The following is a 15,495-nucleotide window of genomic DNA, read 5'->3' on the forward strand; positions in this document are numbered from 1 at the left end:
GGTTTTCTGTACTTGGGCCTGGTTGTGCTGGAGCTGTAACACACATGTCTTCTCCCTTGCACTGCTCAGACTAGACTCCCTCAAGTGTAACTGGTTAAGAGGTGGACCCAGTCCATCTCCTAACAACCTAACACGATTTGTCAAGGTGTCATGTACCCAACAAATCACAACATTTAACTCAAGAAACAATGGTAATTAACTGTTTGCAGCAGTCCTTCTGGGGTACTGAAGAAAGAAACATAGATCTTATTTGTGCCTACATGTTATGGACATCACCGCTGAGGGCATAGATTGGCTGGCAGTGGTGATGTGTGTGTAGATGGCACACCATACTGCTGGAGTGGAGGAGACAGGAATTTGGTGCATTAACTATTGCATTCATCATTTTTATATCCCTGCACCCTGCTTGGGAATGTCAAAAGGGTCTCGGAGAAACTGATGACCACAACGATCCTATGTTCTCAAACATTGTAAAAGTTTAAAGTCGCCTGTATTTGCCATTGCAGTATGGATTCCACACTGTAGCAACTCACAGTGGTTATCTCTATAGGTCTATTATCTTTTCCATTCAAGGCAAGGTGGGATATTGAGAATTCAGAAAATCAACTAAATGTGAGTTGTCAGAGTTTTTTTCAGTGATTAGCCATTGAATGTACATTAATGTGTTTCCGGAAAGCGCCGTGCTAAGTAGTGTGATAATGATACAATCACAGTAAAAGCCTCTGTGTCTTGCCAAAAAATGATGTCATCATAAAAGGATTTGATGTGTCCCTGGATTATTGAGCTGCAGTACATTACAGCCATACAAATAGAAGTTTCAAAAACTTTTGACGTGGATGATGATGATGACCACTCTGAGAATCACTGATCATTTTGACTGGTGAGTATTTGGATCCTGAGACTAGAGATGAGAGAAGTTCTTAAAAATTTGATATGCTTGCTTCGCGAATAAAAATAAAAAAAATTTGATTTGAGACTAACTACTTCATCACAAAGTGCATTTCTTTGTAAGTAATTGAACCCCTCAGATGCCACTTTCATCACTGATCGCGGCATCTGAGATTAATATTAAGGCCTTCCAGGAGTTAATCATAAAAAATAAAAAAAATTGTACTTACCTTATCCATTTGTGCACAAAGAGGCCACCACAGCCATCTTGCTTTAAGATCCAGCACAAAATCATGACATCATCACTCTGGCCAGCGTGGTGAGGCCATACGTCACCATGCACGAGATATGAGCAGGATCTTCAACTAAGATACCCACAGCTGTCTCTTCATGTATGATTTTTTAATTTTTTCATTTTACCGCCATTTCAGGGAAAATTGATTAGTTACCACGAAGCACAAGGAAATTTCGGCTTCTTGGCGAATTAAATTTTCCCTGAAATTCGGATCGAAGTTCACTTCGGATACTTTGATTCGCTCAACACTACCTGAGATGCCTACCTATTCCTGAAACAAAGGGACAGAAGCGCTCAGAAGAGGGATGCACCCCTTCTGCTGTTCTCTAGTGTACGGATCCATAGAAAGTATATGAGTCCATATACCGCACACATGGCTCTTCAAGGAGATCTGAGCAAAGCCCAATACAGTGTCCCTTCATTTTAGTCTCAGCAACTGGACCCCTACTGAGCAAAACTTCTGTCACGTCAAAGGTTTTGTGAAATGCTGAGTAGTCTTCAAGTATAGGAAGAAATGCAAGAATCTCCGCAATTTCCAATTTAGCTTTTATTTTATCCCAATTACTGAATGTTAGTGTCATTACAGGAGAACCAGAAGAGACATGTTCCTAATCACATATACTAGCAGTACATCTACAGGAGGCTACGCATACAATGTATAGCAGACACAACTACCTTCTAGAGGTACTTAAAAGGACAATGAGGCACGTTGACTAAAGACTGGCTTTTCATACACATGCTTCTTAATAAATCTGCCATAGCTTGTGCTGTTCACACGCCACAAACTGAAATCTACTCTGGCAATGTGCTTATCAAAAGATAATATTGCGCGGCACAGACTGTATCCACTGTGAATTGTACTAAATACATTTCTAGATAAGGGACCAATGGATTGAAATGGGGAAAACTAACTGATTGTTGGCGGTCCAACTGCTGGGACTGTTATCGATCGCGAGAGCTGTAGTCCCGTTTCTCCCATTCTGATGGATCGGCAGGTCGAGCATGTAACCTACCACTCCATTCATTCCCATCGGAACCACTGGAAACTGCTGAGCTCTGTTCTCTGAGCTCTCTGGTACTTCCATAGAAAAGCAATAAAATGGCAGGTTGCATGCCCGACCTGCCACTCCATTGGATTTGGGGAACGGAACCACCATTTTCATGATCGGTGGGGGTCCCATCAGGTGGACCCCCACCAACCAGTTAGTTATCCCCTAACCTGTGGATGAGTGAGCTGATGCATTGTGATCAAAATGTAGACAAATGGTCTTCACAACAGTTTATAAATGATGGCACCGTATACAGTTTATATATGATGCTGAGAAGCAATGGAACATGACACGTGAATGTAAGATCCATGTTCCCTTTTTTTATGTTTTTATTTGACATGTTACATGTGTAGCCAGAAAACTTCAGCAATAACTGCTGGTTCCCAGGAGCTCCTGGAGCTCAACTTGTGGCGATTAGCTGATCACATAGCCAATTTCAACATCAAAGTGTACGTACAGTAAGTGTTTGACAGTATACTATTGTAGAAAATGACCATTTAGCATTTAATATTTTTTTTTGTAAGTATTGATGAGCTAATGTTCAAGATTTGGATTCTCCATTGATCCACTATGACTGACCATGAAAAATCAACGCTGCTATCTTATATGCTTTATCAATCTTATATGCTTTCCTTAACAGTATCAATCTTATTCATACCTTCAAAATAAACCTGAAAACCCGCCTCTTCAGACAAGTCTACAACCTACAATAACCCTGCTGCCATTAGACCACCGTATGACCAGCTTTACCCTTGCCTACTGTGTCCTTTCTCCATCCCTTGTAGATTGTAAGCCCTCGGGGGCAGGGTCTTCCTTATTGCAATGTTTGTGTATTATGTATATGACCCCTTTTCATATGTACAGCGCCTTGGAATGAATGGTGCTTTAATAATAAATAATAATAATAATTGATAATTTGGAAATTTTTCATATTTTGAATGTTCAAGAATACTGTCATTTTTATGTATTTAAAAATAAAGAACTAAGGGCTCTTTCACACTTGCGTTGTCCGGATCCGTCGTGTACTCCATTTGCCAGAAGTGCCCGCCGGATCCGTAACACCGCAAGTGAACTGAAAGCATTTGAAGACTGATCCGTCTTCAAAATGCGTTCAGTGTTACTATGGCAGCCAGGACGCTATTAAAGTCCTGGTTGCCATAGTAGTAGTGGGGAGCGGGGGAGCAGTATACTTACCGTCCGTGCGGCTCCCGGGGCGTTCCAGAATGACGTCAGAGCGCCCCATGTGCATGGATGACGTGATCCATGCGATCACGTCATCCATGCACGTGGGGCGCCCTGACGTCACTCTGAAGCGCCCTGGGAGCCGCACGGACGGTAAGTATACTGCTCCCCCGCTACCCACTACACTTTACCATGGCAAACAGGACTTTAGCGTCCTGGCAGCCATGGTAACCATTCAGAAAAAGCTAAACGTTTAGCTTAAGGTCGGATCCGGATTAATGCCTTTCAATGGGCATTAATTCCGGATCCGGCCTTGCGGCAAGTGTTCAGGATTTTTGCCCGGAGCAAAAAGCGCAGCATGCTGCAGTATTTTCTCCGGCCAAAAAACGTTCCGGTCCGGAACTGAAGACATCCTGATGCATCCTGAACGGATTTCTCTCCAATCAGAATGCATGGGCATAATCCTGATCGGGATTCTTCCGGCATAGAGCCCCGACAACGGAACTCTATGCCGGAACAGAACAACGCAAGTGTGAAAGAGCCCTAAATCAGCAATGTTTTACTTGTATACAGTCTGCAATATGTTCATACAACACTGTATAGTAGATTTCTTTAGGCTTTATATTAGATATATGTGTCAAAAGTAGCGTATATGGTGATGAGCTAATGTTCAAGATATTGATTCTCTATTGACCCACCAAAAGGTGAATCACTGATTTGCTGTGACTGACCGAGACAGTTCAACGCTTCTACTCTACCTCTATTCATATATGCTTATCCTTAAAGAAGCACTCCCACAAAAATCTTTATTCCCTGGACCATTAAAAAGTCCCATGAAGTAAACTGTAGTGAAGATAATCTTACGACTGACTATATTTGTCAGTTATAACCTCCTTTCTGATCCTCAGCTGTGTCATGTGACCAGCACTCAGATCTCCAACTAACACAGGACTATAAATCCGTCATATCTCTCTTACCTATGAGACTGACGTTGAGGCTTCCATAGGAATACATAGAGAAACTTGCATCCTGTCCACATTAGGATGCTGTGTTATTTGGAGAGTCAGTGTTGGTCACATGACACAGCTGAGGGAAGGGAGGTTATAACTCACAAATACAGTTACTGCTAAGAATATTACCTTCATTACAGATTTCATCACGTACCTTTCTAACAGGTCAATCAGGTCTTAACAGTATCAATCACATTCATGCTCAGAAAACTCCACAAATTGATTTCTATAGGGAAAGTTAACTATAAGTGAAAATATTCTTAAGCCTGCTGCCAGTAAGACCACATAGTCGCCAACGTAACTGTGTACGCCAGCACTGCCACCAGATAGACACGGAAGAGAAGGACATCGAGGACATATCCAACTTGCAACCATTCCATGGCTATATCGTGGTATTCATCTCTTTTCTCTAGATACTGCCGTATAGATGCAATCTCATGGAGGATGCTGTCCACCACAATTGAGCTCTCTTTCATAGGTAGAATGGCTCCTTCTGATCTTTCATAATCTTTAGCATTTTCGGAGTTGTAATGGGTCAGTTTAGCTGTTAGAGACAAAAGCATTTGGTTAAAACAAACCAGTCTCCACACTTTAAAAAATAAAATGGCAACTATTATATTGGTGCTGAGACTTCCAAAAATTCTGAACTTTAAAGGGGTTGTCTCATCTCACACATTGGGGGCATATCACACATTGGGGGTATATCCTAGCGATATGCCACCAATGTGTGAGATGGGACAACCTGATAAGGACTTTTGGGACCCACACCTATCTCTAGAACTGAACTTGCAGAATAAAGGAGTGTGGACTGCATTCATTTCTATGGAAGTGCTGAAAATAGCCGAGCGGCGCAGTCGTCTATTTTCGAAGTCCCCTAGAAATTAATGGGAAGCGCTGGGGCTGACGGAAATAGCCGGGTCCACGCTCAGCTATTTTCGGCAGTCCCAAAGAAATTAAAGCAAGGTGGCCAAGCATAAGCAGTTCGCTCTCCTTCACTTTGAGGGCTCAGTTCTATAGATAGGTGTGGGTCCCAGAGGTGAGACCCACACCTATCAAACATTCGTGACATATACCAGCGATATGCCACCAATGTATGAGATGGGACACCCATTTAACATGGAGCATATATAAATTCTGCATGGATTTTGTCTACTCATTTTCAGTGCTTGACATTTTTAGCATTATAATTAAAGGGCTCCTACTACGAAAAAATATTCATTCACTTTTAGACCAGGCAAAACACAACATAAAATAATACTCTTGTGCCTAGATATTGCTGTCGGTCGGGAGGAATAAAGCTTCTCCATGTGGAGACTTCAAGTTGGCGCAGGGAGTCTGATTGGTCAGGCAGTTCTCCTTGGGAAAAAGGGACTGTAAATAAGCTGTTATCCCGGAGGACAAAAGCTGACTCTCTAGTACCACCTATTGGATCACTACATTATAAGTCAATGTCTGACCTTGGAACATGACTTGGAATATCAGTGAAAACTGAAAACCAGTATTTTCTATAAAGAAAAGACACCCATCTACAGACAGCTGTTTGGGGGGTTTTGCCCCTGGGCAGTAGAGACGAGTAAAGTTTTTGAAAATTCGATTCAGCTGCTTCGCCAAATTAAAAAAAAAAATGCTTTGTGACGAACAGGAAGCTGCGATAGCGCCGCTCCCCATCATTGCACCCCTCAAATGCCGCGTTCATACTTGATTGCGGCATCTGAGAGTAAAAACTGTGTAAAACTAACAGAAAAAAAAGTAAATCATACTTACCGCCTCCATTTGCTCGCGACGGGCTGTCCGCTGCAATCTTGCTTGAAGATCTGGCGGGAAATCTCACGTTGCCCAAGATGACATCGTTCCGCCGGCCGGTGTGGTGATGTCATACTGTATGTCACCAGGCACGGGATTTTGGAAGAGATTTTTAATCAAGATTGCGGCAGCCGGCCCATTGCGAGCAGATGGAGGTGGTAAGTATGATTTGTTTTTGTTTTTACACTATTTCAGGTTAAATCGATTTGCTACCACAAAACACGAGGGAATTTGGCTCCATGATGAATTGACTTTATCCTGAAATTCCACTTCATTGGATTCGATTCGCTCAACTCTACGGGGCAGTATACATAGTATCAATACTGCACCTGAGGCAACACAATAATAGACTATAGAGATGGTCACTGTCTCTGTGTACTTAGCAGAACAAGTGCTCTAGGAATACAAAGGACGCCTAGTAAATGTCAGGCCAACAGTGCACTCCTAAAATTAGGCTTTTGGCTTGATCTACAGACCAACACGACATATTACTATAGACTCATTTCCAGATTCCAATCATTTATGGATTTAAGTATACCTTACCAGTGCTGCTGTTCTCCATTTGTTTGGACATACTAGAATTGTGGTTATGAGATGCAGTAAACTTCTTATTGTTTCGGATACATAGCAAAACTGTAATCTTTTCCAAGACCAGTTTCTTTACCCATTCAGGAACATGAGGCTGAAGGTCTTGCTTGTGTACTAGTCGAACGATGAGTATAGTCTCTGTCAGACTGATGACCAACAGTGCCATACAGACCACAAAATATACACCTACAAAACAGGACCCAGCAGAAATATAAAAGAGGTAACAGAAGGGCAACGTATTACAATAGATACAGAAATACAGTACATATGGACATCAGGTCCATCAATAGCAGCTTCATGATGACATATAGGAGATTTCTTGTGCTAAGCAAAAAGTAGAGAAATAGCTAAATAGCATGCTGATTTGAGGACAACACTGCCAATAATATGCAGAATTTCATATCTCAAGAAGGAACATTTGAATTCCAAAATCAAATTGGACAATACTTGGCCATTCACCTAGAATAGCTTGTGACTCCACTCAACCAAGTGTGCATGTGTGTTCTGTGGGAAGTAGGGAGAAGCTGCTATCAGGTACCTTTGGCGGCTGCTTTTCTCTCCTGAAAAAAAAGGATCAGGAGCTGAAATACAACATGCCTGATCCTTCATCTGTCAGGAGAGAATTGACAAGATAATTGGTTAGTCTCAAGAAAATTTACTTTACTCTTAAGTGTATGGCCACCTTATGGAGTGTTTTTGGCTTCTTCTGGATCAACTATAATTTTAAAAGGTTGCCCTTTATGGACATATGTATCTATTCAACCCAAGTACCATGATAATGGTTGTGTCAGGAGCAGGTATTGATATTCTGCTAAATGCACTTTCATTTGTTTTTGCTTCAGCAGCAGATGTTCTATTTTTTCTTTCTTCTTTCTCTAATGCGCTCTTCTTCATTACATCTGTTTTCCTTTTATTACCTCCTAGACATTGATGTATCTGTTCAGATCATTAATTTTTATTGTGCTTCGACATCTCAATAATATTCAGACATAATTTTACTATTTGATTGTTCTGTACTGATATCGTTTCTAGCTGCAATAAAATCACGAAAGCCTTGGAAACATAATTAGACTCAGGGACACAATGGACCATGGTAGCTCAAGGAGAGAAACCAGGACGTTCAGCAAAGAGTTTAACATTTTCTCACTTCTAAAATGGGTTTATTGTCAAATAGTGAAACAGACTAGATATTTGTATAGTGGTCAAATAGAAAATCATAGGTTACCTATCAATGGGGTCCCAATGGCTGTAGCTGGCAGTGTGTCAGATACAATGATGAGAAACACAGAGTAGCCTAGAAGGAGAGTGATCTTGAAGGAAACCCTTTCTCCACTATCCGGAGGCAGATAGAAACCAATAATATCCATGACCATGAGGAACATGCTAGGAAGAAGTAGATTTACAGCATAGAAGAGGGGTCTTCTTTTGATAACAACCTGTGAAAAAAAGAACATGAGGGAAATTCGCTAAATTATTCATCGCAGTTTAATCTCTTTGTGCCCCCTGATGTAATAGTATGTTAGCAGGGCACGAGAAGTGTATGGGGCAGGTTCATCAGCTGATCACGCACCCTACATGGCGGGTACCAACTGTGTATTACAGACAACACCTGGCCACAATGACTGGGATCGGAGATAATACTGATCCTAGTCATTTAACCCCTCAGATGGAACGGTCAATAGCAAGTTAGAGAGAGGTGGCTATGACAGCCTGGGTTGTGAAGGCTCCCAGGCCTGTCATAGTGAGCAGCCTGCCAAGCACAGGGCATGGACTGACAGGCAGCCTGGCAAAATCTCATAGTATTATATTGCAGTCAATGGTACAAGCAATCAGGGCATCACATGTACAAGTCCCCTAAGTGGACTAAAAATTACACAAAAATTACACAAAAATATAAAAAATTCAAATCACTACCTTTCCAAATTTACATATAAAAATAAAGAAATAAAAATATAAATAAACATAACAGGTATTGCTGCATCCAAAAGTTTCTGAACTATTAAAATATAAAAATGTTTTTATTCCTTGGTATATGTCATAATAAAAAAAAAATAATATCCCGATTTGCCATTTTGCAGCAGTGACATCACTTTGACAACATGTGACCACTGCAGCTAATCACTGGCCTCTTTGATACAATGCTGAGGCCAGTGATTGGCTGCAGCAGTCACATGTTATCAACATGATGTCAACGTTGCAGCTGGGTTAACGGAGCCTTTGCCAGGAGAACCAGAGCGACAGGAAAAATATCTTCCTGTCTAATAGGACCCTAACTCTCTGAGGCTCTCTCTCCAAGGGTCCCATAAGCAGCTGTTTCAACTGTCTCTATGGAGAGTAGAGATAATCAGTTAAGATAATGATGTCCTACTTTATGATGGCACCATTGTACCAACTTTTTCAGGGATTTAGGCATGATGTCAATAGTACATAGAATTTAGTTTGCTCATGTGTTAATAGGTTTCTGTTAAAGGGATACTTCCGTCAGATATGGGTATTTTTTTAAATTCAACATTCTTTGAAAATATTTTTTCAGTAATTTTATTTTTTTCTGTTTCATTTTGACAGTACTGTGACATTGAAAATTAAATACAAAATCTGTGACAGTACAGAGGGATGAAACTCCTATACATTGTCAGTTTACTGCTTCTGTGAGGGGAAGGTGTTATCTGCAAGGTAATCCTCATCATAGTAGATGTAGAATTGGGATAAAAGTATGACTGTTGTTCACTTCATAGGCCTAGATAGAGATGTCCATAGAAGAGCATTGCATTTATCAGTGTAATGTGTGATGCTCTACCTGAGTCACTGATCGGAATGAATATTCGGAGAAAGTCAAGCGTGGCTGTTTGCTATGATAAATGTTCAAAGGAGGACATTAAAGAGCCAGGATAGGAAGTAGAATACATGGAGTGACTTCCCAAAAATATATCCAGAAAACCATTCACACAGTTTTTATTTTAATTAAAGAAATTTTTGGATGGAAGTGTCCATGAAGGGACACCAATTGGTGAAGATCACAATACTGCTAGGTACCAGAATTGTGGATGCAAGCAGTGATGCAGAGGAGGTGTTTTATATATATACTAACTAGACCATTAAGTGTGACAGGACATGTGTCCCTGATGCTGGTTGCCAATGGAGGGGTCTACAAGTCACTCTGCCTTGATGTTTACACACTGGGACAGGGCAACACATAGGGGCAGATTTATCATTAGCTCAGGTCAGAATAATGGAGTGAAAAAGTCCCAAAAAAATGCGCAATCACTAAAACTGCGCACAAATTTGCGACTTTTTTCTGCTCTGCACTATGCTCGCCAGTTTTCTGAAAGTGGGCGTGTTTTCTTATGTAAATGAATCTCTAGACAGATTTACTATTGGGACTATTTAAAAAGTCGCAAAAAAGTCGCAAAAAAATGCGCAATTTCACTCCAGTGAGGACCATGCTTATCTTATGAGACTTTTTAATAGAACATGCGACTTTTTCGTAAAAACGTGCGACTTTTTCGTAAAGATGTGCGACTTTTTTTAAAGCTGCTTACTGACGGATAAACTGCTACAGTCAAACCACATTTATTACAGTCTTAAAGGGCCGATCATAAATCTGACTTGGCTAAAACTGACTTTAGCCATATGTGAAAGTGGAGTGAGCTGTCAGAGTAATGATAAATCTGGCCCATAGAATTTTGCTCAGGGTATTGGAAAGCCTACTAGAAACTCAGAATTAGACACACAGGGGAAGATTTACCAAAACTGGTGTAAAGGAAAACTGGCTTAGTTGCCCATAGCAACCAATCAGATTCCACCTCTCACCGCTCCTTTGCTATGGGAAACTAAGCCAGATTTCCTTTACACCAGTTTTGATAAATCTCCCACCCAGATACTAAAAGGAAAGACTGTAATGCTGATCGAAACTCATACAGAACTCACATGGAACTTCATTTCTGCAAAGCTGTCCTCATGTTCCACAAACATCCGGTATTGGGACAACACATACAGCAGCTCCCACTCGCCTTTGTTCATGAACACACTCTTGTCTTCCTTCACTTCTTCTGGTGTCCTCCATAAAGACACATTGATGTCCTGAACTAGACAAAATTTGTCAAAGTGCCATCAGTCTGTAATACAGTTAATACTCACTTGGAGCACATTGTGGATATTTTGAGCTTGTAGACCTCCAGCTGTCATTAAATACACTCAGACTTCATGCACACGACCATATCCGTTTTGTGGTCTGCAAATCTCCTCCCCCTTCCTGCAAAATGACCTCTGCATATGCCTCAGAGCATGTCTAGAAAACTCCCGTAAGGAAATCAGGGAACATCTCCAGACTTTTTTTTTCCTATGGTCTATGGGGTTGCAGTGTATAATATATATATATAATCTGCCGACAGCAGCTCAGGTACGATGAACACCGTAATCATGTACAGAAAATTATATAAATGTACAATCAGAAAATTGTTAGAAAAGAAATAGAAACTAGACATTCCCTTTAAAACCCCTTCTACTTAATCTGCTAACTAACTTCGAAAGACCCACATTTTTTTAAATCTGGTTTATAAGGCTAATGGTTAAAAGTCCTATAAATATGACAAAACTTAAAAGGGTTGTCCTATTACGAGAGCTTATCCCCAATACCAGATTGATGGGGGTCCGACCACTGGGAGCACTGTGTTCCAAAGTTTGAACAGAGCTGCGGAGATGCGCTACCGCTCCATGTGACTCTGTCAGGCTAGCGAATATATTGGAGCATTTGTAGTTATCTCCTGCAGTCCCATAGGGTTGAGTGGAATATTTGTAGAGGAGTTTGGAAATATATGATGGCATGCACTTGGAGGGCATCTGTGTTTCATGGATCTGCGATTTTCCGACCGCAAAACACTTATGGCCGTGTGCATAAGCCCTAAGGCATATGTATCATTCAGTGACTAAAATATCCTACTGCCCAAAATGCCATCACTGCATCAATACAGAAGAAAAGAAAAAAGATAGCCTATTCTGTTCTTGGTCCACAATGTCCAACACTGTAGCATGTGTGTGATGATTTTGTGGGTGACGCAAATATGTTGCCTATAGTTCTATTATATGTATGACCTTTCTGTCAAACATGCAGATTGAGAGCAAATATGAGACATACTTGTATGTAGCCAGCTGGTGAAGGTCAAAGAGCAGTTCTGTAAGTCAAATGGGAAGTTGTAGATATTAAGGCTGCAGGCCGTCACCACTTGGATAGGCTTGTAGTTCTGCACCCGGCCTTCATGGTTGACGTAGACATAGGGAATATCCGGAGACTTTCCAACATCCACACTGAGTGAAATAAAAATATTTATTTTCTTAAAAAGACTTAAAATATCCCAGTACAACATGGAGGAGAGCGTCTATTTATCCACGTCATTGACTGCTTGTACCAAAAGTATATAATGCCCAAGTAAGGAGCAACAAGGCACTTAAAAGGGTTTCGTGAGATAACACCATTGGTGTCCTATATTTAGGATAGGTAATCAATATCAGATTGGAACATCTGGCAATTAGCTGTTTGAAGAAGCCATGATGCTTGGGCAGGTACGGCAGGCTCTTAATTTTTATCACTCTCTGTCTTTTTTGTAAGGGACTCTGTATACCACATGGTATGGAAAATTGGTTTCCTCTTAAAGGGGTTCTCCAAGAAAACTTTAAAACAGCCTCTAACAACCCATCCTAGAATGTGAATAGGACGGGTTGCTTCCAGCTTCCAAGCTGCGAGGGGTTGCAGAGCCTCATTTCACTACACTGAGCTCCACACACTACAGGGGTGACTGTCAGGCTGCTCAGCCTGATGGCATATCTATTGTAGAGCAGGAACTCTATTCTACAATATATGTTAATGATGTGATCTTATGTACCCCAATGGTATAGACATGAATAATAATGTACCAGACAGGATATCAGATCATCATATTGATAAATCCCAGTAGTGCATTTCTGTATCTATGTAAAATCATCATGTGTCAGTTAAGCGTTGAAGCCAATCATTTAGTTCTGTAGTCAGAGCAGCAGGCATTGAGGATAGCCTTGTATGAGTACTTAAAGGGAATGTGTTTTTGGAAAATGACTTGTTGTTTAAATTAAGTTTTTATGTTAAACATATTTTAAACAAATTTTTTGCAATGTTATTTAAAAAAAAAAATCTAAAATCCTGTAGTATTCACACTTTTCACCAAGCCTAATAATAAGTTTCACCTCTCAGTCTGTACAAATTACTTTTCAAGCAATTATGTTATTATCATTAAAGGTAGAATTTCAATTACAGATATCACTTATATATAGATAACACCAGATCTACCATTCACAATCGGTGATATAACAGCTTATCGACTTCCTGCTGACCTCTGCAGACAGAGGTCACAGAGCTTGCCTAGAGAACTCTCCCATAAAAGTCAATTATGTCCCCTCCTAACCATTGTGTCTATGGCCCATGGTGGCTGCTGTAAAGCATCTCTTTAAATACTGTTAACAACAGATAAGATATCAGCCTCCATAATTATGTACAGAAGGTAGAATTAAAAAAACTACAAATTAAGAAAATAAAAACTGATTAGAAAAAAGGATATATGTCACCACCTAGTTTTAAGTGATAGAAAAAAATATAGATTACTCATTCCCTTTAAGAGTACATTAAGAGCATACTCCCTCCCCCCCCCCCCCCCACACAGGTAGCCCAGGCTCACAACAGGCCAGTCACAGAGCTCCACATCATCATGTCATAAACAGAGCTGATTGGTCCTTCAGAAGCTGGCTTAGAAAAGCTTGAAGGAGTGTGACCTTGTTACTTGTCAAGATGAGGAAGCCACCACATTCCCTAGTCTCCACGTAGGAAAATATGCAGCAGACGGGTCATAACAGTTTGGTTGGACTTCAAGAGTTACATCATCAGCCCATAGAATGCTACAACACATCCCAGACGGCCTTCTCATGAAAATCAATTCTCTCGGTGCACGAATGCCCCGGAGAAAACTGACCGAAGTCCCAGGTGAATAAGGTCCAGCAGGTCAAATAGCATCCAATTAAAAATTCAGGGCCATATTTATTATCCACATCAAGAAATGAGTCTGGCAAAGACTTAAAATCCAACGAAATCTTTAATTTCATACTTACAGCAACACATTGTGGGAAGACAGCACCCCGAACTCTGTTTACGCGTTTCGGACAAATCACATCTTTAGTCGTCCTTTCAGTTATAACTAAGGAGTAAGGACATGTCATTTTTCTGAAATGTCAATGTCAATGAAGTTCAGGGTGCTGTCTCCACACAATGTATTTTGCTGTAAGTATGAAATAAAGATACTTTTGGATTTTAAATCTGTGCCGGACTCATTCCTTGATGTGGATTAGAAAAGGTCTTGAATCAGAGTTCCGAGCAAGATTGTCTTCCGGGATCAGGTGAGCTGGAGCACCTTTTTTGTTCTTGCATATTTATCATAGCTTGGCGGCGAACGCCTTGTCATTAATTAGGCGCAGCATCCAGCAGTCCATGTACCTGAACTGAACTCTACTCCAGCCCCTGGCTGGCGTAGACTTCAATATTCTTTTACTCCAGAAAACTGCCCCCTTTTTGGGAATGTGACGAGGCCGGTCGAAAAACAGTACTTGCACAAAATGGTTTTGTGCAAGCGCAGTTAAAAGAGTCGCAATCGTGCAGTTTGCAACTTTTTCTTGCCACAAAAGTGACCTATCTTTATGATATATGTGCCCCTGAGTCTTTATTATCCAAAGTTAAAACCTCCAGTTTGAGTCATGATAGAATCTTAACAGCTGTGGAATTTTCGAAAAAATTTAGCTCAATGGCCGTGCGTACAGTATATAAGACTCTCCTAATGTAAGGGATTAATCTGTGTCCCATATAAGCGAAAATAACAATAGTTCCAGTGAGGGGGTCTTCAATCCTTCAGTTCTGGGACAGTCTAACAATGTCTTGACTCCTATAGATTATATTCATTGCAATGTATTATGGAATTTGTAAAATCAGCCTTCCAATATATGTGATGATACTAGCAAAGATTTTTATATGCTCAAGCTTGAGTTTGACCATGTGGCCTCCAGGTCAGAAGCCCTCAATAAATTATAAATTTGAGGAGTTAGTGGAGAACGATCTGGTGAAATTAAGTAACTATACTCTTTGGAAATATAAGCAATGTGGCCTTGGCAGAAAAAAACTGCATTGAAACAGTTACGTATGTAAGAACAGGAGAGTCCAATAAAGGTGGATCTACTGCAATTACGGATGCTACATTATATAAAGAAATTGAATGAAATTGTTTTGACAGATATTACCACCTATTGGAAATTCGCTTCTGGTCCCACAGATAACTGTTTCAACAAATTAAGAACATTGTTGGATGAGGTTCATGAGGGTTTTTTTTATGAAAAATATTATCTTTTTGTTGATAGACTTACTACTCCAATTTTCCACTCACTGACTAGCATGCACAAGAACATTTTTCCTCCTCCCATGAGGTCCATTATGGCTGGTATAGGATCTTTGGGAGAACACCTTGGGTTGTGGGTGAATCATTGCCTACAGCAGTTAGCGATAAACTTTCCTGGGTACATCAGAGGGAAGAAGGGATGCAAATGAGCTCTTAGCAAGCTCTGCCTCTGATGCAACCAGAAGTAAGGTAGCTATCCTATAAAACAATGTTCAATC

The 15,495-nt window shown here is 40.6% G+C and overlaps 1 protein-coding gene across 1 annotated transcript in view; it reads right to left on the reverse strand.

The window, feature by feature from the left end:
• Positions 1-4,684: 4,684 nt before the first annotated feature.
• The window catches only part of LOC120989898 (5-hydroxytryptamine receptor 3A-like), a 35,699-nt gene continuing 24,888 nt past the window's right edge, over positions 4,685-15,495 (reverse strand). Inside the window, exons 5-9 of the mRNA XM_040418338.1 lie at positions 11,950-12,119; positions 10,743-10,900; positions 8,041-8,251; positions 6,771-7,001; positions 4,685-4,968 (exon numbers count right to left, since the gene is read on the reverse strand). Coding sequence (XP_040274272.1) covers positions 4,685-4,968; positions 6,771-7,001; positions 8,041-8,251; positions 10,743-10,900; positions 11,950-12,119 — 1,054 coding nt within the window. The remainder of the gene's footprint in view (positions 4,969-6,770; positions 7,002-8,040; positions 8,252-10,742; positions 10,901-11,949; positions 12,120-15,495) is intronic.

Source organism: Bufo bufo, chromosome 1 (genome assembly GCF_905171765.1).
Source record: "Bufo bufo chromosome 1, aBufBuf1.1, whole genome shotgun sequence".
Classification (NCBI taxonomy): Eukaryota; Metazoa; Chordata; class Amphibia; order Anura; family Bufonidae; genus Bufo; species Bufo bufo.